Source organism: Acomys russatus, chromosome 3, assembly GCF_903995435.1.
Source record: "Acomys russatus chromosome 3, mAcoRus1.1, whole genome shotgun sequence".
Classification (NCBI taxonomy): domain Eukaryota; kingdom Metazoa; phylum Chordata; class Mammalia; order Rodentia; family Muridae; genus Acomys; species Acomys russatus.
Window position 1 is genome coordinate 374,980 of NC_067139.1, and position 24,881 is coordinate 399,860.

The 24,881-nt window shown below is 45.9% G+C and overlaps 1 protein-coding gene across 2 annotated transcripts in view; it reads left to right on the forward strand.

Moving 5' to 3' along the window:
- Positions 1 to 24,881, forward strand: part of Nid1 (nidogen 1) — a 76,961-nt gene that overhangs the window by 23,156 nt on the left and 28,924 nt on the right. Inside the window, exons 2-9 of one of the 2 annotated variants that reach the window (XM_051167807.1) lie at positions 1,167 to 1,466; positions 2,563 to 2,789; positions 4,937 to 5,316; positions 8,874 to 9,023; positions 12,099 to 12,350; positions 13,927 to 14,127; positions 17,346 to 17,591; positions 19,846 to 19,989. In XM_051167807.1, coding sequence (XP_051023764.1) covers positions 1,167 to 1,466; positions 2,563 to 2,789; positions 4,937 to 5,316; positions 8,874 to 9,023; positions 12,099 to 12,350; positions 13,927 to 14,127; positions 17,346 to 17,591; positions 19,846 to 19,989 — 1,900 coding nt within the window. The remainder of the gene's footprint in view (positions 1 to 1,166; positions 1,467 to 2,562; positions 2,790 to 4,936; positions 5,317 to 8,873; positions 9,024 to 12,098; positions 12,351 to 13,926; positions 14,128 to 17,345; positions 17,592 to 19,845; positions 19,990 to 24,881) is intronic. The other variant, XM_051167817.1, reaches the window with a different exon arrangement.

The window sequence follows — 24,881 nt, forward strand, 5'->3', positions numbered from 1 at the left end:
CCACTAGAAAAATATGGATATCAGTGACACCTAATCTTTTGGTGGTTTCCCAAGGATCATCAGGTGCTGCCTGCAATATGGTGAACTGTTAATACTGTTGGCTGGTATTCTAAACACTAAGCTGGTCACAGTGGTTAATGATGTCAGCCCCTGCAGATTTACTTTTTTTTTTTTTTTTCCGAGACAGGGTTTCTCTGTGTAATAGCCCTGGCTGTCCTGGAATGCTGTTTGTAGACCAGGCTGGCCTCAAACTCACAGCGATCGATTGCTTGCCCGTGCCTCCCAGGTGCTGGGATTAAAGGCATGCGCCACCATGCCTGGCTACAGATTTACTTCTTAACACATTCATTTTATCCTCTGTGTTTTCCTTCACCTTCTTTAGACTGTGGGCTCCTTTAAGGTAGGGCTGTACCCAGCCCTCTGTGGTACCCACAGTGGTGTAACACAGTCCCAGTGTGGAAGGCTTACTTGCCTTTGCTGAGTTAGTCATTTGAATAATGCTGACAGTCAACAAATCACTGTCATTCTCTTCACTTTGATCAGGAGGACACAGAGGGGAAACTTGAGACGTTTGAGACACCTGCCCATATGTGACAACAGGCACCCTGCAGCCATGTCCTAGGATTCTTGCCTGTCATTCCCCCACCAGCCTATCATGTCCAGAATACAAATGCCGGTTTTGCTAGACAGGCCTCATCTCCTCCAATTCTGTGTATTTTGTCTGCCATGGGCAGCTACAACAGTACCCTGTGAGGGAGTGATCACTTCCTGGATTAGTAGTTACCTTTGTGTCTTCTGCCACCAGACAGCAGCAACTAAACGCATGGAAGACTTGTTTTGGCTGGTGGTTCTAGCGAGCTTTTATCATAGTGGGGAAGGTACCGTAAAGCATCGTGAAGCTGCTCCCATTTATATGACAGAGGCAGAGGCTGTTCACATGGTGGCTGACTAGACTACAAAGGCAAAGCAGGAGGAGTTAGGAGCAAAGGCCTGCTCTTAGCGATCTGCTTCTGTCAGCCAGGCCCTGGCTACTCAGGGTTCCACAGTCTCTCCAAATCGTGCCGCCAGCTGGAAAAGGGGTAGAGATTCGTTTAAAATCAAACCCTAACATTCCCCGTGAGGAGTTCGTGGTCGCATTCCGTCTAACCACACTCGGTTTCCTGCAGGTCACGACAAACGGCATCATCGCCATGAGCGAGCCCCCCGCCAGAGAATCCCATCCCGGAACCTTCCCACCCAGCTTCGGCTCCGTGGTGCCTTTCCTGGCAGACTTGGACACAACAGACGGTGTGGGAAACGTGTATTATCGGGAAGACTTATCGCCCCTCATCGTTCAGATGGCAGCAGAGTTCGTGCAGAGAGGCTTCCCAGAGGTCTCTTTCTATCCCACTAGTGTGGTGGTTGTCACTTGGGAATCTGTGGCCCCCTATGGAGGGCCCAGTGGGAGCGCTGCCCAGGAAGGCAAGGTGAGTGCGCCCCAAACGAAGATGCAGGCATCTGGTGGTATGTTGACTGTAGTTTGTGCTTTTGCTTGCTTCAATGGACGTCATGCCCGTGCTGTTGCTCAAGACAGGAAATCTAGAGAAAAACCCAGTAAGTTGCTTATTGCAGCATAGCAACCTGCAGATGCTTATCTATGGGGCTGACTAAATCTCTTTCTGTGACTGTCTGGTATTAAGAAGGCCAGTTATTTGAGGGGATCACGCCAAGGCCAACATATGCCTAGGAAATGGTGTTCTCTGTGCGTTCCTTCCTTAATTGAGAAAGAGTGGGAAGATAGAGTGAAGAAAAGTTCTTTAATAAAGAAGCCACCCAGCACTTGGCAGGCAGAGGCAGGCGGATCTCAGAGTTGGAGGCCAGCCTGGTCTACGAAGCAAGTGTAGGACAGCCAGGGCTATACAAAAAAGAAAGAAAGAAAGAAAGAAAGAAAGAAAGAAAGAAAGAAAGAAAGAAAGAAGCTGCCTTGATAATATTTAATGGAACAATTCCCTAATATTTGGTCATAGTTCCTTTTATCACTGTCCCCACACAGGATACATAGCATTCCATAGAACACAAGTTGGAGATGTCTGTGGTGGGTCTGCATACCACACATTGCTTTGCAAAATCAATTGCCTGACCCAAGAATACTGAGCTCTTTCCTGCCTGCCTCTTGGGACTAACCCACTGAAACTCCATGTACCCTCTCCAGGGATTTTACCACAAACTCTCATATTTGCCTTTGTTCTGGTATGTTTTTAGCCTACGCTGTCATTTGTCCTTGAGATGATTTCCTCCTGATTGTATGCTCAGACCCTCCTGTGAAGCCTTGGCCAGCAAGCAAGCACTTCCCCGACCCAGACCCTAGCAGCACGGGATATGTCCTCATGTGACCTATGCACACATCTGTGTTACAGCATCTGTCCTGGGCTAGGCATGATTTGTCCATGCATCCACCTCTCCTTGTACACTGTACCTTCTCAGTCACAGGAGAAGGAGGGGAAGGGGGAGCCCAGTGGACAGCAAGTTTGAGAGTGTGATTGTATTGTGCAAAACTCACCGACTTTTAACTTATCTCCACAGAGAAACACGTTCCAGGCTGTCCTGGCCTCCTCCAATTCCAGCTCCTACGCCATATTCCTTTATCCTGAAGATGGCCTACAGTTCTTTACAACATTCTCGAAGAAGGATGAAAGCCAAGTGCCCGCCATGGTTGGCTTCAGCCAGGGTTTAGTGGGATTTATATGGAAGACCGATGGAGCCTATAACATATTTGCCAATGACAGGGAATCAGTTGAAAATTTGGCCAAGTATGCATACTCCTTATTTGCTTTTCTTCATTAGATTCCCCCTAATAATATTATTATATATTGTTTTACTAAACAAAATGTAATAGATATTACATTACCTAGGAATATTCCTGTAGATTTAAACTTTATATAGAAATATTTAAATGATGACTCTTTATATTCAGTGAGAAGATATTTGTCTTTTTTTCCCTTTTCTTATTTTTTGGGAGAGTGGGGAACTCGAGACTGTAGCCTTGGCTGTCCTGAGATTCACTCCTGTAGACCAGGCTGGCCTCAAACGCATAGAGATCCGCCTACCTCTGCTTCCCTAATGCTGTGATCAAAGGCATGTGCCACCACCACCCAGCATGCTTATTTTCACTTTTATTTATGTGTATGAGAGTTTTGCCCCACATGTCTGTGTGCCACATGCATGCAGTACCTGTGGAGACGAGGGGCATTGGCTCCCTGGGACTGAAGTTACATATGGTTCTGAGTCACTACATACATGCTGGGAATTGAACCTAAGAGTCTCTGGAGGAGTTCCCAGTGCTCTTAATTTCTGAGCCATCTCTCCAGCCCCAGTAGTTTGTTATTTAGAGTACGCTCTCATGAAAAATTGTTTTTATGGTGCCCCCTGAGCCTGAAGTCAGAGATGAAGGTAATTCGAACCTGTCTCCTGCCAGGAACCTAAGCCAAGCTCTGTCTTTCTCCACACAGATGGAGGCACAGTTCTTTGCCACACTCATACTCAATGGGGTCTCATTGTGATGCTATTGTGGATCTGATGGAAGAGAGGGAGAGCCAAGCTAGTGCTTTGCTTTTACATTTTGAGACAGGATTTCATATAGTCCAGGCTGTCCCCAAACTTTCTATATAGGTGAGGATGCCCCTGAACCCCAGGTCCTTTGGCCCTCACCTCTCAGGTGCTAGGGTTACAGGTGTTAGACACCGTGCCTGGCTCCCAGGCTGGTTTTTAAGAGTTAAAAATCTCCCAATATTCTTTAACCACCCCCTTTGCCCCATTTTGTCTTCTTAGGTCTAGACTAAAATTCTCCTGCCCTTTGCCAAGTGCTGCTGCTGAATGCAGAACAGCTAGCTGTGTGCAGTAGCAGGAGCCCTGAGGCACAGTGCTTGCCCTGATCTGTGGTGTAAATGTTTCTGCCATGGCCACGACTCTAAAAAAGTGTCAGAAACATGAGTACTAGAAAAAGGGTGTCATTTGAGGAGTTTTGGGTATTTCTCACCCTTTAAGACATGGTTTAGTGTGTGTATGTACACATCATGCCAGTGTTGAGGACTGAGTCCAGGGCCCTGTGTATGCTAAGCAAGCACTTTTGTCACTGAGCTACATCCCTAGCCCTTAATTTTCTTACAGTGACTGAGTTTCTTAAATGGCTTGGAAAATTACCCAAAACGTAACAACTGGCTTTTCGCAATGTATAGTATGACCGCTTTATATAATTTCTGAAAGGAATATTTGTGATCAAAGATGCACAAGAATGAAATACTGGGTCAAAAATTAGAGGTTCGGGTCACTCTGCTGTGTTTAGCATATTTACTGCCTTGAGGTTTTGAATCTCATTTGCTTTTCAGAGTGTAAGCACACACACACACACACACACACACACACACACACACACACACACACACAGCTCTCATGATGCACACACAGGTCCCCTTGCACTGACCAGTTCTCCAGTTCTCTCTCTCGTTACTTGGCTGGCCATCCTGTAGTTTAGATCAGGTCTGGCACCAACTTGCTACCTGGAATCCATGCACACCCCGAAGCTATACGTCCTAGCCCCAAGGATGGCCGCACCTCAGCTGCCAGTGCCCACGTCCTACTGTTGTGCTTCTGGCGACACCACCATAAGTCAGTTTTCAGGACCCTGCCTATACTCTGGCTCAGTAATTTACTAGAACAGCTCATGTAGCTCTGAAAAGCCTCTAATGTTGCTCTGCCCGAGTCGTTATAAAGGATGGCACTAGAAGGTAAGCTAAGCTGTTCATGGTGCTGTGTCTGTTTATACTCAGCCTCACTAAAGAGTCCCTGGGTAGGCACACGGCACAGGTTTCAGATGGATACAGGTTATTGGAGCTCTTCCTGTCAATGGGAGCTGCTTGTGGGCTGTGGCCTATTCTCAGGATGCCTTCCTTGCCTCTAGGAGCAGCAACGCCGGGCACCAGGGTGTGTGGGTGTTTGAGATTGGGAGCCCTGCTACTGCCAAGGGTGTGGTGCCTGCAGATGTGAACCTGGACCTGGATGACGACGGAGTGGACTACGAGGATGAGGATTACGACCTAGCAACTCCTCGTCTGGGCTTGGAGGACGTGGCCACCCATCCCCTTCCCTCCCATAGTCCAAGAAGGGGAACCACTGACACACACAATGTACCTGGAATCCTGTCTCCTAGCCATGAGGCTACAGAGAGACCCCATGGAATCCCGACGGAGAGGACAAGATCTTTCCAATTGCCTGGGGAGAGGTTCCCCCAGCAGCCCCCCCAGGTCATTGATGTGGATGAAATAGAGGAAACAGAAGTTGGTAAGACATAACTGTTTTAAAGGTTGGAACATTTTTTTGGCCTGCTTGGAGTTTTCTAGACTAGAGTTGACTAGTGTAGGGTGGGTCATGTGCCCCTGAGGTAGCTTTATGGGGAGCAGATGGCCTGAGGGAGCAGGGACTGAATGCTCTCACTGAAGAGCAGTTGGTTCATACCTTCTGAGTGATCCAATGATCTTTTAGGAGTAGAGCTTTGGTTTGAGACACAGTGGGTGGGGTGGGATGGGGTGGGGTGGGGTGGGATGGGGTGGGGTGGGGTGGGGTAGGGTAGGGCGGGACATGCCTCATTTCAAGATTCCTTGTAATATATCTTTTTAAAGAGAGTGAGGGCCAGGGAGAGATGGCTCAGCAGGTAAAGGTCCTGATGACTCAATTTTGATCTCCTGTAGCCCACATAGTAGAAGGAGAGGAATGACTCCCCCCAAACTGTCCTCTGATGCACACATATCGATAAAAGATAGATAGATAGATAGATAGATAGATAGATAGATAGATAGATAGATGTATGCATGTATGTATGTGTTGGTTTTTGTTGTGGTTGTTGTTTTTTGTCTTTGTTTTTTCAAGACAGGCTCTCATTTATATAGCTTTGAATGGCCTGGGACTTAATGTAGACGTGACTGGCTTCAAACTCATAGAGATCCCCAGGTGCTGGGATTAAAGCCGTGCACTGCTGTAATCTGGCTAATACATTTCTTTTTTAAGTGTCACTGTTGGCTGTATGGTGGGGGCATATGCTTTTAGTCCCAGGACTTGAGAGACAGAGGCAGCCTGTGATCTCTGTGGGTTTGAGGCCAGCATTGTCTACAGTTCCAAGACAGTACTACACAAAGAAATCAGCACCACCACCACCAAAACCCCAAAATAGTGTTGTTGAGTGCTGTTAGCCCAACACTATACAGGCTGAAGCAGGAAAATAAAAAATTCTAGCTACAAGTAGAGTTCCAGGGCAGCTTGTGATGTAGTAAGATCCTGTCTTAAAAACCAAAAAGAGGAGGGAAAGACTTTAGAACTTTTGAAACTCGTTTCTTATTTGTGATTTCTGAGATGTATTCACCCACCTGAAAAAACATTCTAGAAGCTCCTTTGGCTCTTTATGCAGCTTTTCTTCCACATTTTTTGGTTTTGGAATTCAAGCAGCTGATTATTTTTCCTCTTGTCAGCTGCAGAGTTGCTTTCTAAAGATCTGCCTCTGTCTCTGTCTCTTCTCTTTTCTCTCTCTCTCTGTCTCTGTCTTTCTGTCTGTCTGTCTGTCTCTCTCTTACACAGTATGATTTTTTTTTTTTGGTTTTTCGGGACAGGGTTTCTCTGTGTAGCCTTGGCCATCCTGGACTCCCTTTGTAGACCAGGCTGGCCTCGAACTCACAGCGATCCGCCTGCCTCTGCCTCCCGAGTGCTGGGATTAAAGGCGTGCGCCACCACGCCCGGTTCAGTATGATATGTTCTAATCAACCATATTTATCAAGTGTTTTCTACATTTTGAGGAAAACTACTTGAGCATCCTTTAAGTATTATGAGAGATTCTCCAAATGTGCTTGTGTTTTTCTTGAGGCTGGCATACAGTGGTTAGTTGTAATTGCTTATTTGATAAAATCACCTGCAAAGGGAATCAGAGAAGGATGTGTACATCAGGTTGACCTGGGGGCAGGTCTGTGGCGGGATTTCTTTTCTTTTTTTATTTAAATAGCTTATTCAGATTACATCCTGATTGTTATCCCCTTACTTGTATCTTCCTGTTCCCCCCTGTGGTGGGTTTCTTGATTGCTTGATGGGTGTAGGAAGACCAGCCAGAGGGTGAGGGGCATCCTTCCGTGGTTTGTATTGTGTAAGTGGATAGAGGAAGCCAGCTGAACTGTAGCCATGCATGCACCTGCTCTTTTCTGCTCCTGATTGTGACCAGTGTGTGACTGACTGGCTGCTTGAAGTTCCTGCTTGTACAATGGAGTCGTAAACTGGATAAAAGATAAACCCTCTTCTCCCCTAAATTGCTTCTTGTCAGATTATGCCCCCAAAGATGGGTTTTCTCTGTGTAGCCTTTACTCTGTAATCCAGGCTGTCCTTGAACTCACAGAAATCTGTCTGCCTCTGCCTCCCTGAGTGTTGGGATTAAAGGCTGCTATTGAGCATGTTTGCTTATATATAGATGTTAAGTTTTGAGTCTCATCTTCTTTCCCCTACCCTTCCTAAATATCTGAAATTATCTCTTATGAAACTATCACATTTATTTACTCCCCAACAACAAATGATGATGGTACCTGAAGCCTAGACTTGAACTCAAAATGTATCTGTAACAGATGGCTTTTCTTTCTTTCTTTTTTTGGTTTTGTTTCTTTTCCCAGTTATTTCACTGTGTTCATTAGAAAGAAACATCAGCTGTCTGAGTTCTACAGCAACATTCTGGTGTTTTTAAATAGTTGCCCTCAGATAAACAGAACAGCAGACCCACCAGTAGGGGATTCCTGGCTGAGCTCATGTAACCAGAGAACTCACAAGTTTACTCAGGTGTCCTGGACTTCCATCACCAGTCATCTTTATACACACTGGAAATTCCAAGTAGTTGGAGCCAATAGGATTAATAACATCATTAACCTGAGGCTTGATTACAACATTTCCCCTTTCTTTTCTTTCCTCCTTCCAAATCCTGCTCTGTTCATCCCCACCTTGCTCTCTTTCAAATTCATGGCCTCTTTTCTTTACTTGTTGTTGTTGTTGTGGTGGTGGTGGTGGTGGTGGTGTGTGTGTGTGTGTGTGTGTATGTGTAATTTCTATAATGGTAAGCTTTTGAGTATCAGAGCTTCTGAATTACCCCTTAAGGGAAAGGGGTAGGAAAACACATACACACACACACACACTTACAAATATATATATATTTAACTGGAATTTTTATAAATATGTATTTCATCACACAAGAAGTTATTTATGAAAAGAAAGACTGTTTGGGGCAGGGCTGTAGCTCTGTGGCAGGATGTTTTTCTAGCATGCACAAAGGCCTGAGTTCTATCTCCGTCAGTTAGCCATAGTGGCCCATGCCCGTAATCCCTGTACTCAGAAGGCAGGATCAGGAGTTCAAGATCATTTTCAGCTCCTTAGTGAGTCTGAGGGCAACCGGGGATGCATAAGACCCTGTCTCAAAAAACAAAAACAAAAATGGGATGGGCATAAAAGTATATTTTGAGGCTTGTAACTAAATGAAACTGCTCCTTCTGGCCATATTGGATCGACACCATCCTAAGATTGACATTGGGAGAGGGTACCCTCATGTTTATCGACATCGAATACACCTGTTTTGTGGCAGTTTTTTAGCACTCATACTTAATGATTTCTCAGCTTCTTGTTTACATCAGTGGTCTGAGTTATGGAACGCCATTCTTATTCAAATGGCCCCAGACAGGGCAGGGGCTTTAGTCTGCTGGAGTCAGCTTGGCCCCTTGAAGGGCTCAGGTAGATAGGAGTCCATTTGGCCCAAGGTCACCTGTGTGGCAATGCCTCTCAGCTGAGAACCTGCAACGCTTTCACAGGCATGCTTCTGTTTCCTCCAGTTTTCCGCTACAACATAGGTTCCCAGCAGACGTGTGCCAACAACAGACACCAGTGTTCGGTGCATGCAGAGTGCAGAGACTATCCTACTGGCTTCTGCTGCAGATGTGTGGCCAACTACACAGGCAACGGCAGGCAGTGCGTGGCAGAAGGTAATGTATTTTTCCTGTGCATTCTCAGCTTCAGGGAGAAGGAAGAGGCATGGCTTTGGGTCTCAGTGGCCTTTGCTCTGATCTCTGGAACGTGAAAGTTTTACTGATATCATCTCTGTTACCTTCTCTGATGGGCATTCCTCCCAAGATGCACTCTCTCTCTCTCTCTCTTTCTCTCTCTCTCTCCTGATATGGCACATTATCTTGTACCCCTGTACATCTCCATTTCTGAGGTGACAACCATCAGGAGCCTTTCTCCACAGCTGTCCCCTGACTGCAACAGAGAGACCCAAGTGTTGAAACAGTGCAGCCAGGACCACTTGTTCTCCCCCATTTTCCTTCACTCATAACCTTGTCTTTGGGGATCCTCTTAGTTCCTTGTTTGCTTTTGAGACAGCATCTTGCTATGCTGCCTGGGCTGACTTCAAACTTGAGGTTCTCCACACATAGAGTGCAGGGAATAGTGCACTAGACTGGAGCCTCTAGCTCTGACTATAGATCCCTCCCTCTCCTTACCCTCCTTCCCCCTCCCTCCCTTCCTCCCTCCTTCCCCTCCCTCGCTCCTTTCCCCTCCCTCCCTCCCTCCTTCCCCTCCCTCCCTCCCTCCCTCCTTTCCCCTCCCGCCATCTCTGTCTCTCCCTATCTGGCTTAGACCAGGGTATATAGTGGGCCCAGTTTTTCCATTGCCCCCACTCTCTTTCCTCATGACCCTAAAATCACAGCATGCCTGAGGTGAAGCTGACAGGGTGTTGTCCTCAGTCCCAGCTTGTCAAGCCCAATGCACATCCAGCTCCAAAGTGGACTCCATGACAGCTGAGGTCAGCTTGACCTCTGTTCCCAAAGGACTGACTAGCCCCTATGCCCATGTAAGTCTAAGGGTCCTTGTGATAGCCATTAGAGACTTTGGGGCTATACATTAAGATGAAAATAAAAATGACAGAACCTTACTGTAATTGACTCCTTTGTCATGGGCCACCTTCATGTGCACTTAATGAGAGACTTCAGTTGATTTGTTAAATCTAACTAATTAAAATCTAATTGGAAAAATGTGTTTTGTTTTCCAGATTCTGTGTCAAGTCTATCCAGAAATCAGTTATTTTAATCTCTCTCTCTCTCTCTCTCTCTCTCTCTCTCTCTCTCTCTCTCTCTCTCTCTCTCTCTCTCTCTCTCTCGGACGGACACACACACACACACACACACACACACACACACACACACACACATTATTTCCTTTTGGGTCATAATTAGGGAACATGGGATTTGTTTTATTTTCATCTATCCTCAGCAATGAACCAACATGCAGTTTAGATTTCATAGTAGTTTGGGAAAATGTTTTTAATTTTAAAGTATTTCCCTTTTCTTCCAAATCATGTCACTCCAGGGGTGGGGTGCTTTTGAGTATTTGTGCTAGGCGTGGCTTTTATACTTTTCACCCTAGGAAAAGCTTCCAAAACCCTTCTTTTGTCCCTTCCTGCCTTTCTCCCTTCCTAAATCTCAGGTGATGGGTATTGAACCCAGGACCCTGTACTCCCCAGGCAAGTGCTCTGCCAGTTGAGCCAAAAAGCAGATTCTTATTTATTTATTTAAATTTTTTTTTTTTTTTTTAGGTTTTTTTTTTGAGGCAAGGTCTCTCTGTGTAATGTAATAGTTCTGGCTATCCTGGACTTGCTTTGTAGACCAGGCTGGCCTTGAACTCACAGTGATCTGCCTGCCTCTGCCTCCCAAGAACATATTCTTAAAGAGCCAACTCATTAGCTCTCTCTCTCTCCTTTCCCAACTATTAGAGTTAAAAATGCTGAGCAAACTTTGGCTTTGAGCTCAAGTATGACAAACTGTTTGGCCATACATTTTGATGTTATGTGCACACCCTGTACTTTGCTTTATGGCTTAAATATTTGTTGGATTCTTGCTACTTACAAACAAATTTTTTTAACTGGGCAGTGGTGGCATGCACCTTTAATCCCAGTGCTCGGGAGGCAGAGGCAGGTGGATCGCTGTGAGTTTGAGGTTAGCCTGGTCTACAAAGTGAGTCCAGGACAGCCAAGGCTACACAGAAACTCTGTCTCAAAAAACCAAGCCAAAGCAAATCAAACAGACTTTGGATTTTAAAGAGACTGAATTGTAAAGTGTTTGGATTTATAAAGACTGTGGGACTTTTTATAAGTTTATGTTTTATATTGTGATGCTTATGCATGATCTTGGAGATGAACAAAAAAGGAAGAGTTGTGGCTTAACAGTGATGCATTCGTTAAGTTAACAAGAGGTCGGTTATACTGGTTACTTTTATGTCAACTTGATACAAAGCAAGTCCAGGACAGCCAAGGCTACACAGAGAAAGCCTGTCTTGAAAAACTAACCAACCAACCAACCAAACAGTTTTTTTTTTTTTAATACAGACATGGTGTTTCACGCCTTTAATCCTAACACTCAGGAGACTGGGGCAGGGGGATTGCTGTAAGATTGAGGCTAGCCCCGGCTACAGGGTGAGTTCCAGGCCAGCTAGGGCTACTGAATGAGAGAGACCCTGACTCAAAAAACAGAAGGGAGAAAAGCTAGTTTAGAATCAGGGGGAAGCTCTTTATTTGGCTCTTTCTTTCTTTTCTTTTTTGGGAGACAGGATTTCTCTGTGTAGCCTTGACTGTCTTGGACTTGCTCTGTAGACCAGGCTGGCCTCAAACACACAAGGAATCACCTGCCTCTGCCTCCCCAAGTGCTGGGATTATAGGCGTGCGCCATGGAGCCTGGAACAGTGCTTAGGACTCACAATGTCTGTGATACACAATCATGGGTAGTTTTCATTCTGTTCATTATCAGTCACGTGGGAGAAAGGAGAGGTGTTGGGATCCCTGAGGCTCCTGGTGGGTCCCTAGCATTCTGCCCATTATCAGCCACGTGCAATAGCATCAGGAGCATCGGAATATCCTGGGCTTATGGCACACAATTCCAGGTACAAGCATTTCCATTTACCCCAAAGCCATTTCCCATAGCAGTGTCACCTCTTTGTTTTCCTTCGACACATCCCTCTCTTTGGACGGTAGGGGAAAGCCATCTTCACCTTGTTTTGCTCCTTCTCAGGCTCCCCACAGCGGGTCAACGGCAAGGTGAAGGGAAGAATTTTCGTGGGCAACAGCCAGGTCCCCGTGGTGTTTGAGAACACTGACCTACACTCCTATGTGGTGATGAACCATGGGCGCTCTTACACAGCCATCAGCACCATCCCTGAGACCATTGGGTACTCTCTGCTTCCCCTGGCACCCATCGGAGGCATCATCGGATGGATGTTTGCAGTGGAGCAGGAAAGGTTCAAGAATGGCTTTAGCATCACTGGTAATTGATCTCCCCAATTAAAACGGATGGGCTACACAGTCATGGGGGAGGTGTGAGAATGAAAGGGGTTGGTTGTGCCTGCACACACCCGGAAGCATTTCACCTGTGAGCAGAGATGCCTCTAGTTCTTCCTCAGAAAGTACGGCAAGGAAGGAAAAATTCATGGATAGGATATTCACTAAGGGAGATCATATGGAGCTATGTTTTGATGGAGGAATGGTTTCTTGTTGGGGATTTATAAGTTTTCGTATTTGGTGCTGGGGAAGTAGCACAGCCACTAAAGTGCTAGCCTTGCAAGCGTAAGGACCTGTGTCCATTACCTGGAACCCACATAAAAGGCCAGGTATGGCGGCATGTACTTATGCAGACCCCCAGACCTGCACATAGACATAAAGTCTCCAAGATGAGACGAGAGTTGTCAGCTCATGCATCTTATGCATCTGAAAACGGTGTTTAACATCTCCATATCTGCTCCGGAAAAAAGAACCAGCCCCTTCCAGCTGCTAAGTCCAAATCGATCAGCACCATGCTCTTGAGTGTCAGGAAACTTTGGAGGCTCTTGGTGAAAGCCATTGTCCTGTAAGGAAGGCTGAATGTTTTGTGGGTACATGAGCAGATCACTGAGGAGAGCCCTCCATGATGCCACAGTGTCTCCTCCCGTGTTCTGCTAAGACCAGCTCCCTGTAGATGCTGGGTGGACCCCAGGGTAGAGGAGTCTCAGTCTGTCTTAGTTGGGGTCCCTATTGCTATGATGAAACACCATTGCCAAAAGCAAGTTGGGGAGGAAAGGGTTTATTTGGTTTATATTTCCCACATCATTGTTCATCATCAAAGGAAGTCAGGACAGGAACTCAAACAGGGCAGGAACCTGGAGGCAGGAACTGGTGCAGAGGCCATGGAGGAGTGCTGCTTACTGGCTTGCTCCTGATGGCTTTCTCAGCCTGCTTTCTTAGAGCCCGGGATCACGTGTCCAGGGGTGGTACCGCCCACAAAGGCCTGGGCCCTCCCACATCAATTACTAATTAAGAATATACCCTATAGGCCTGCCTAAGGCCTGATTTTATTGAGGCATTTTCCCAGTTGAGGCTCCTTCCTCTTCAGTAACTCTAGCTTGTGCCAAGTTGAATAAAACTAGCCAGCACAGAATCTATCATTTCCAGGACCTGCACCCATTGTCCTGGGCTGGGTACATTAACACTGCCTCCTGCCCACTAGATCTGTTTCCTCTCTCTCTACCCTTCCTCCCACCAGTTACGCTCATCTTCTGTTTCATGTCACATGTGTCCCATTGCCATCTCTTATCTCCTTCCCTCTTCCCTTTATATCTTTTCTTCCCCTCTCATACTCTACAACTACATAATGTTCTTCAATATATAACACTGAACATGTAAATTTAAATCTAGATTTTTGCATAGGAGAAGTACCACACAATATTATTTGTAGTTCTGAGTCTGGCTTAGTTCGACAAGCCAGGGCAGAAGAATTCTCTGCCTTGTCTCTCAACTTCTTGAACCTGGGGCCAGCAGGAGGGTGTACTTGCCAGAAGGTAGGGTGATAGGCCTGTCTTGCTTTCCAGGGGGTGAGTTTACCCGCCAAGCCGAGGTGACTTTCTTGGGGCACCCAGGCAAGCTGGTCCTGAAGCAGCAGTTCAGTGGTATCGACGAACACGGACACCTGACCATCAACACGGAGCTGGATGGCCGAGTGCCGCACATCGCCTACGGCTCCTCGGTGCGCATTGAGCCCTACACAGAGCTGTACCACTACTCCAGCTCAGGTGAGTCTGAGGCTGGGAGCCCAGGGCCGCCTGTCACGGCCTCGAGTGGTCTCCTGGGGTCTGCAAAGGGAAGCGCAGAAGGCTATGCTTTATTTTAATCCCTTTCTCCTAAGTACAGACAGAAGATACACTTGAAGAGAATTTTAGTGCAAAACAGGAAAAAAAGATGTGTTGAAACACATCACTCATCCTTGCCCTGGGAAGCTGACAGAAGGATTGCTATAGCTCCAGGCCAGCTCGAACTATGTAACAAAAACCATGGTGGCATACACCTTTAATCCCAGCACTCAGGAGGCAGAGATAGGCAGATCTCTATGAGTTCAAGGCCAGTTTGGTGTACAGAGCAAGGTCCAGGACAGCCAGGGCAACACAGAGAAACCCTGTCTTGAAAAAACAAATAAAAACCCAAAACTAACACCCAGAAAATGGGGTGAGGTGCAGCTGTGCTGGTTGAAGGCTTGCCCGCATACAGTGAGTGTATGAATTCCCTGAATTTGATCACTGGCATAACATAACCCAGGTCAGGTGGCATATGCCTGTAAACCCTAGCATTTTTGAAGTGTAGTCAGAAAGTTAGAAATTTAAGGTCATCCTCAGGTACACAGTGAGTTTAAGCCTATCCTGGGCTACATGAGACCTTGTCTTTAAAAAGAAAAAAGGAAACAAAACGACAAAAAGGAACCTCAAGAAATAAGCCTATATATAATTCTTAGATTTTAAATATATTTTTGTAACCTTTTCCCTAGTGTATACCGTCTGTATTTATGTCATAGATCCCCAATATATAATTTAAGATTTTATTATATTTTATTTATTTGTAGTTTTTACACTTACTCTCTTTTTGGCATCTGTTTGCAGTTGAAAAGAATGGCAAGAAGTTTTCTCTGCTACTTAACTCAGCTTGGCTAGTTCCTAGCATTGGAACACACACACACACACACACACACACACACACACACACACACACACACACACACACCTTTTTCTCCCTAACTGTTGAAAGGTCATTCCTTTAAGCACTTAAGATATTTATTTCCCAAGAACAATGGCATTTTCTTACATGACCCATCATAACTATTTAAAACATCAGGATTATTTTTAAAGCTCTGTAGGCAAAACTTGTCTCCAGCTGAAAGCCATCCTCCTGCCTCTTTCTCCCATGTACTGGGATTACAGGTCTGAGCCACCACATCTGGCTTCTGCATATTTAACATAGAAAAACCAGTATGGAATCTTTGGCACGCCATTTTCATTTAAATCAACTATACTGCATTGTTATAACTTTACCTTCCAGTTAAATCATGAATTTTTTACTAGTGTCATTAAGTGGCTTTGAAAGGCTTTTCCAAGGATTCTGTCCCCAATCTACTGGGTGGTCCTCGTATTGTCAGAAATGTATGTTACACTAGTCTCCCCTTCCTCATGCTGCATTGAAATGACATTTTGCATTGTGAATCTTGGCCACATTTCCATTTGTGTGTTTGTTTATGCTGCTGGGGGCTGAACTGATTCCTGAAGCAAACACTGCCATGCTGAGCTTACATCCCAAACTCTTACCCACATTTCTGTCTCTTGCAGTAGTGGGAATGGAAACCCAGGCCTTGTGCATACTAGACAAATAAATGACCTACCACTGAGCTACACCTTCAGCTTCTCTTTTTGTTTTTATAAAGTTTTAGTTTATAAAAAAATTAGTATTGAATGAAAAAAAAAAAGAAATTAAAAAGGGAAGGAGAGGACATGACTGTCCCTAGGTATGGTGGAGGAGAAAGTTTATTATAGATATGTGGGACAGCATAGCCAGAGGCAGGGACTTCTAGAACAGTCCAGAGTGGACATGACAGACAGCTGTGCAGTGTGAGGAGGTGGGGAGGGAGAGAGAAGAGAGGAGAAGCAAGTGTAGCAGCCAGGAGGCCCAAAGGTACAAAGAGAGCGGGTAACCAAAATGGTTGGGTTATATAGGGAAGGGCAGCTGAGGAAGGGCAGCTCAGCTTTTGGGCTGGAGAGTTCAGGGTAGAAGGCAGGGTGTCAGCCTGGAGAAAAAGGATGCTGGGAGAACCTGTAGGCCATTGTCTGCTTTGGTATGAAATAGGTACCTCACTCCTTTGTCCCAGATTTGAACCCTAACAAGTATCTCATTACGCATTGTTGGTTGCCTAGACTGACTGAGCTCATTCTGTGGCACAAGCAAGCTTTGAGCTTGCAGTCCTCCTGCCTCAGCTTCCCAAGTAGCTGGGATGACAGGTCTGCATTATCGGACCTAACTTTCTGACTCTTTTCTGAAACTCAATTCCTAGAAACAGATGGAGAGTGAAACACGATAAGCTTTTAATACTGCTGTAGTTAAAGCATCATCCAGGAAGGTGGTACCCATGGCCAGGGCTCTGCAACTCCATCTCCTTCTCCTTCTGTGGGGCTGAGAACCTGTGGAAGAAAGGAGCAACAGAGCCGAGGTCCCTAGACTGCCTGCTGGCAGCCAGCACATGGGAGCTGCATGGGAGACAGCAGACACTGATCTTTTATTTAGCCCCTGGCTTTCATGCTTCTTATATGGAGCAGGCTGCAGCAGAACTCAGAGATAAAAAGTCCTTTATACTTAAAACAGCAACAAACAAACCAAAAAACAAAGGGGAAGTGGTGGGCTTTGTTGCCTGGGCTAATACTGACCCTGCTCTGGGTAGAGAGGCTATCTCCTCTCTCCTTGGCTGAGGTTCGCTCTTGATCATTTTTCCAAAATTGGCTGCCACAAAACATGCCAAACTGTGTCTTTAATGCCACAGAACTATTTAGTCTAAAGGAGCAGCCACTATTGATTCTATGGAAACCAGTTCAAATGCCACTTGAGTCCCTGTAATGTATACAGGTGATCTCATCAGATTCCCACCCCAGCTCCTTCTGAAAGAGAAGCTGAGGCAAAAAGCACCTGGTACCGGGTTGGTGGTTACCACCTCAGGTGGCACATGGTGGGAGGAGTGAGTCCTGGTTCACCTCCCGAGCAGCTGCCCCTGCTGTCAGAGCTCACTCAGGTACCACCATGAGTGCCACCACTGATGGTACAGGAGAGGAGAAGGCAGCAGGAATCCAAGCACACATAAATTCTCTTATTTAAGTTGCTCCAGCAGGCCTGTCATCTGATTTCATTGTGGGCAGGAACCCCTACTGATGCCCTCAAAGTCTGTGATGAAGCTCCTCAAATCTGTCTTTCTCTCACACGTCAGTGATCACTTCTTCTTCCACCCGGGAGTACACGGTGACTGAGCCTGACCGAGATGGTGCTGCACCCGCACACACCCATGTTTACCAGTGGCGACAGACCATCACCTTCCAGGAGTGTGACCATGATAACTCCAGGCCAGCCCTGCCCAGCACCCAGCAGCTCTCTGTGGACAGCGTATTTGTCCTGTACAACCAGGAGGAGAGGATCTTGCGCTATGCCCTCAGCAATTCCATCGGGCCTGTGAGGGGTAAGGAGAGTGAAGCGTGCGTGCAGGCCTGCACATGACCCTATACTCATACCCACCAAATCTCCGCTTCTTGGATTAGGGCTTTTGGTCTCTTTACTCTCTGTCTATAGAAGAAGAAAATGATGGTCAGACATCCTGTGAAAGAGAAAAAAAGTGTGTGGTCATCAGTGGCTCTTGGCAAACAGATCTGCCTTTGTTCTTTCAACCAAAGGCTATTCCTGGGGGTGTCTGGGCTATCAGGGCAGAGTGCTACCCTGATGAGTTCCCTCACAGAGCCAACCAGCCAAAGGCTACTTCTGACTCTGAAGTTTTTTTGTTTTGGTTTTGGTTTTTTCGAGACAGGGTTTCTCTGTGTAGCCTTGGGTGTCCTGGACTCGCTTTGTAGACTAGACTGGCCTCGAACTCACAGAGATCTGCCTGCCTCTGCCTCCTAGGTGCTGGGATTAAAGGCGTGTGCCACCACGCCTGGTGAGAACATTTTTTTAAAAATACTTATTTTTACTTTGTGTGTGTGTCTGTGTGTGTGTGAGAGAGAGACAGGGTTTCTCTGTGAAGCCTTGGCTGTCCTGGACTTGTTTTGTAGACTAGGCTGGCTTATTTTTACTTTTTAAAGAACATTAATAATTGTTCATATTGTGTGACATGAACTAACCAATTTCAGTAGGTGTATTCAGTGTGCAGTGATTAGGTGGGCAATGGGCATGTCCATCTCCAAAGACACACCATGTGTCAGTGTTGAGAACACTCAGAGTCCTTTCTATTAGCCATTTCGACATGTGTAATTAATTGTTGTCAACCTTAGCCCACTGTGCTGTAAAGCATTAGACCATATTTCTTATTCGGTCCATCCAACTGTACCCTTGGACCCCCCTCTCGCCTTCTCTCCAGCCCCCCCCCCGCCCTTCCCTGCCTCAGGTAGCTGTCATTCTTGCTCCTTCTGTAAAATCAACATTGTTAGTTCTCACACGTAAGACTTGGCAGTATTTTGTCTCTCTGCGTCTGATTTATGACATTTTTTGCTCAACATAATGATTTCCAGGCTCTCCTATGAAGTCAGATTCAAAGAATGCCATTTCTTTTCATGGTTAAATAGTAGTCTACAGTGTATATTTATTAATTGCTTTTCTGTTTCTGTGAAAAAACACCAGGACCAGAATCAACTTACGAAAGAAAGAGTTAATTTTATCTTAGGGTTCCAGAGGAGTGATCCATAATAGTGGGGAGGCATGGCAGCAAGGGCCTGGAGCAGGAAGCTGAGCGATTACATCTGCAGGACCAGGCTGTAAACTCTCAGGTCCTTCCCCAGTAACATGCTTCATCCCACAAGGGTCCACCTCCCAAAGGTTTCACAACTCAAAAAGTGTTCAGTTGGAAATCATGTGTCCAAACATATGAGCCTATGGGGAACGTTTCTCATTAAAAAAATTGTCTGTCAGTTTGTCTATCTATCATCTATCTATCCATCATACACCTATCTATCATCTATTTTCTTTCTATCTATCTATCTATCTATCTATCTATCTATCTATCTATCTATCTATCTATCTATCTATCTTCTGGTCTTAGCCAGTCATAGGCATCTCATTTCTGCTACAGTCTGACAAATGAGTGTGGTTTGTCAGCAAATCTATTTGTAGAAACAAAGAGGGGTCAGAAGGATAGAGCTTGGTAGTCCCACTGTAAATGCAAGATGCAAGACCTTGGTCTCACTTACTCTGCTGTCTTGTGGTAATGGCTTACATCCTGTGGCAGGAGGGATTCTGGAAGGTTCTTGAACATTTGTCCTGACCCCACAGGACAGTCAGCAGGAGACGCTAGAAACAAGGGGAGAGGGGACAAGGAGGGGTGCGAGAAATGGAGACAAGACAAGTTTCTGATCAAGTCTCATTTATTAAAAATCCTCAGAGCTTTTATGGGGTTACTGGGGCAAGGGTATTTGCATAAACAAGGTTGCTATGGATACCCAACTGTAAAATGCTCCAACAGTTATCTACTTTTACAACTGCACTAACCACAGAAGGAGGAAAAATTCCAGAAAGAGAGAAGTTGTAAAGGGTCTGGTTAGTCAAGCAAACAGCCCCCGGGACTGCTGTTCCCGGAACAGGGTGGCCTCGGGGGCAGCTGGCCTTTATCTGATCTTACCAATAGTCTTACTGGAAAAGGTAGTTTATAACTGGAACAGAGTAGCTCTTACTATGAGCTCAGAGGTCTTAGAAATGACCGTTCCCCACAAACACTGTCTCTCCCTTCACAGATGGCTCCCCTGATGCTCTTCAGAATCCATGCTACATCGGCACTCATGGATGTGACAGCAATGCAGCCTGCCGCCCTGGCCCTGGAACACAGTTCACTTGTGAATGCTCCGTTGGCTTCCGAGGAGATGGGCAGACCTGCTATGGTACCGCTTTGGGGTCTGATGTGTGGGGGTCTGGGATATCAGGCTGGGAGGGAGCCTCTAAGTTCCGTAAAGCGGGAAGCTGGGTATATGTCACAAGAATGAATGTGCTGAATGTGTGACATATAAGCATGCTGTGCCTGGATTGTGCATGCTACCCACTTGCTGTCTCCTTGGTAACATCAGGGGATTCTGCCGCTTTCATCATCAACCCTTACAGGTTTCTCAACAACAGAACAAAATGCCTTGTTTTGTTTTTAAATAGGGTCTTCTTGAGAATCCCAGGCTGCCTTCAAACTCAAAAAACCTCCTAGCTTCTGCCTACCAAGTGGTGGGATTATAGGTGCACACTGCCTGGCTGTTTGTTTTAAACTAGTTTCATGTGCAGTTCAATGACATTCAACACATTTACACTTGTTGTGATGTCATCACAATCATCCTTTGATAGGACCCTTTTCATCTTACATAACAAACTATTTATTAGACTACAGCACCCAGTACACCATTGCACACCCTCATCTCCAACTCCTGCCTCCTACGGTTCAATGTTGTGTCTATGAATCTATTCATTTTAGAACCTTATATATGTGGAATCACAGCATTTATCTTTTCATCACTGGCTTATTTTGCTGAAGATTCAAGATTGTGTATGCAAATCTCACTTCCAGATTTATCCATGGCATGGCAGGTGATGGAATGTCTTGTTTTCCTTTGAAGGTTGAGTACTATTCCTTCCTTCCTTCCTTCAGAAGGTACGGCCAGCTATGCTTTATAGAACCTGCTGGCAGTCCCTTGTGAGTGAATACACCGTATCTACCTTTTGACTATTGCAGACAAGAGTGAGATGAACAGGGCTTCTGTTGAAGTTCCTGCTTTCAGTTTTCATTTTGTTTTGTTTTTGCATAGCCCCCAAAGTAAGTCTGGGGGGATCATTCTCAGTTTTTGGAGGACCCTTCATGCTGGGCTCTATAATAGCCACGCCATTTTATATTTCACCCCACAGTGTATAATAGTTTCAATTTTCTCCATAATTTTTTGTATAAACGCACACACATGCGGGTTACTGCATGTGTATGGATGCCAGAGGGCATTTCAGGTTAGGAACTCTGTCTGTTTCCTTTCAGCCAGGGTCTCTTACTGGCCTGGAGCTTACCACTTGCACTACAAGCCCTGGAATCCTGCCCCTGCTTTCCCGGGCTGGGACTGCAAGCATATGCCTCAAAACTCTGCTGTCTGTGTGGGTTCTAGGGATGACACTCAAGTCCTCATGCTTGCATGGCAAATGCTCTGCTGGCGTCTTTAGCTCCCAAGCCCCAGTTTCTCTATAACGCTGTCTGCATTTGATGTTTCTATTGCTTTTCCTTTAATAGAAACTGAGGCTCATTAATGTGAGCCATGGACGTTATTTTATGTGAGTAGAGCCCTGCCATGAAGATGATAGTTGGGGATGAGGGATTCCTTTAGGTTTCCTTGCCTTCTCAATCTGTATGATGTTATCAGCCACCTACATATTGATGGAGCATGGCTTATTAGTCGCCCTTCTTGTTGCTGTGACAAAAGACCTGATAAAAATAACTTAAGGAAGGAAAGGTTTTACTTTTGGCTCACAGTTTCAAGGTGTAATCTATCATGGCAGGGGAGGCATGGCAGCTGGAGCAAGAGGCGGCTGGCTGGTCACTTCGGCGTCAGTAAGCAGAGAGATGAATACTGGTTCTCACTGAACTTTCTCCTTTTTATTCAGTCCAGGACTCCAGCCAACAGGATTGTACTGTGTATAGTTAGAATAAGTCTTTCCATCTCAGTCAGTCTAATCTAGAAAATCCCTCACAGACATGCCCTGAGACTGGTCTCCTAGGTGATTCTAGGCCCAGTCTAGCTGACCATCAGTATTACCCATCACATGTCGATACATGTCTGCCGATGTTCATCGTGACCTTCTCACGCTGCAGCTGGTGTCTGAGCTTGTCCCAGAGAGTGTTCCTCTTAAGAGACACAGAGATGCCCCCTCTCCACCCACCCCCATGCTTTATGCACTCTGTCACTGTCCCTGGAAGTCCTTGGCCAGCTTGTTCAGGAAGATGGGTGGCCGTGCATGCAATTGCTTTTGTCCTTGGTCAGTCATTGTCCTGGAATATTATCTGGTGGAATGTGGCAATGTCCTGAGTCAGGGTTCTTATTGTTCTGAGTTACCAGAAAAGCCTTGATACTGATGCATCAGGACGTGAGGCTTTTGATAGGAAACTGCATTAAGCATCTGGATTTGTGTGTTGTTTTAACCTGGGAAGGTTCCTGAGAGGGAGCTAGGGTGAACGTCTGTGGTTCAAATCTGTGGTGGGATACGATGACCTGTGACAGGCAAAGCAAGGCTGCATTTAGCTGTCTCCCAGTGTGCTTCTTATGTAATGTGGACGAGAATTTTTTGGGGGGAGAATCTCAAGTTCAGTATTTCACCTGGAATTCACAGCACAATGGGACCATATACCCCTCACATTGTAATCCAGGGTAACAATATCAGTTAATACCTCAGTGAGCAATTTTTAGGTCTCTAGAAAGCATTCCACATGTCTACTCAAAGGGCTAGGTATTTATAAAAGAAATAAATTGCAGAGACCCTGAGTCATTGAAAATGTACCAAAACCAGTCACTGTGGAGATCAATCACCAGGGATTGATCTAGGACTGGTGAGCTGGCTGCCGTACAAGTCTGACAGTCAAAAGCTGGATGTGAGGGGCATTCACCTGTGCTCCCAACACTCCAAACAGCAAGGTGCTGGGCAGAGAGAGGGACCACCAGGAAGATCGAGGGCAAGCTAAGCCAGAGCATATGGAACAGCAGGAACAGCAGGGAGACCCTGCCTCAAATGACTCCCCAAAGTTGTCCTCTGACCTCCACATGCATGTACCATGTGTACACCCTTATTCATTCACACACACACACAACAACAGCAATACTTTATAAAAGTAGTCCATGGAACAAACCTGTGATCCCAGCACCCAGAAGTGGAAGTGAGTGAGGTTGAGACCAGCCTGGGCTACATGAAGATACCTGGTTTCAAAAAAAAATTGTTTTGCTTAAATAAAAGAAATAATCCATGGTTTTCCTATTCAGCTAAAAAGGGGTTTTCAGAAAGGAAGTTGACCAGAGTTTGAAAACTCCTCTTCAAGCAGATGTTATGGGGTGCTAACAGATAGTTGCCATAGTTACCAGATTACACGGTCTATGAAAGAAAGAGTTAAGGACTTGGACTCAGTTAACAGAAGAGATTTAAATCACACCCAAGGAAATGGTAAAGACCATAGGATCTTAGTGGGGACATTGGGAGGGTCTTGTCCCTAAAGAAACAGCTGCATCCAGCCTGGCTTCTCCTTACAGACTGATGGGGTGGAGCAGTCCTCTCTGACCCCATTACGCCCAGGTCCTGTTGGGCTGCTGGGGCCTCTGCAGCTCTTGCACAACACATCTTCCCTCTCTGTAAATGCTCCCGTCAAGGAAGGGGCTTGGACGTGTTCCCTCTGTGACTTAGCCCTGGCTTTTAGATGGGAAACTGCTGCTCTGCTCTGCTGCTCTGTTGGCTCCGAGCCTGCAGACGGCAGCCCAGCATAGGGGCCCAGCCACCTGTCGAGAGAGTCCTGGGAGCAGGTGGTAGGCACAAGAGACTGTGGGGCCCGCAGCTAGCAGATGGGCTTATGTGACCCCCTCTCCCCATCCCAACCCCAGCTCCAGCCCACGCTCTTCTGTACCCTGGTTCTGTGAAGGTATAGGGCAGACTACAGGGCAAATGAGGCTGATGCTGCAAAATGCTTTTATGCAACATTGTCCAGGAAGTAGCAGACCTTTTTTTTTTTTCCTTTAACCAACAAAGGAGGGTATCAGGTAAGCTGTCTGTCAAAGGGGGCCTAGGATGCTTTGCTTTCTGGGTCTGAACAGCTTTTACTAGGGAATTTGAAAGAGGAGAGGGTTGACTATCCCTAGCCACTATAAAACCCTTTGTGCACCTATCTCAGGAAAGATTGTGGACTCTCTGAGTATGGGGCCAGTGAGGAAGTACGTTGTGTGTCCACATTTCAAACTGTCATTGGACAGATAGAATAAAGAGGAGTCGGCACTGTTTCTCCTCTGAGCCAACCAATCTATACCACTGTTATTCATAGACAAGCCATGGCCAGACTTGTCTGGTGGCCATTTGAGAGTTATGTTCCCAGAATGCACTAGGGTATAGAATAGGTGTATAATGATTATAATCACGGCTACATGTCTTGAGCGTGCTGCGTGCTCCCTTAGCCCACTTCCATTTTCTCCAATTCTCAAAAGAATGTACCAATGCGTTATAATATTTACTTACTAATGGGGAAACTGAGGCTGGGTAGTTAACCTGCCCGGACAGCACAAGTCAATAACAAAGGGAGGCAGGATTTTTTCACCTAGGTCTGTTCAACCCCCAAAGCATGTTTTTGTTCCTCATTACCCATGATGGTGGCTATAGTGCTGTCACATGAAAAGCCACCATTCTAGCAGGACATGATGGTGCATGCCTTTAATCCCAGCACTTGAGGAGGCAGAGAGGCAGGCTGTGAGTTTGAGGCTAGCCTGGTCTACAAAGCAAGTCCAGGCCAGCCAAGGCTACACAGAGAAACCTTGTCTCAGAAAAAAAAAATCTCAATTGGCCATAAATTGGCCAGTTTTTCTTTATAGTCTGTAGAATGTACTTTGTTTTAAAGATTTACTCACTTTTACTCTGGGAACCAAACCCAGAGCCTCTGCAAGAGCAGTCCCCTGTGTCCTTCCAATGTGTTTTTGCCAATCCAGTGTGTTCTTGTTTGGATGTGTGTCCCCTTGGTAACTTACTCAGAAGGAAGCACACATACATCACTTAAAAAAAAATAAACTGAGGGTTG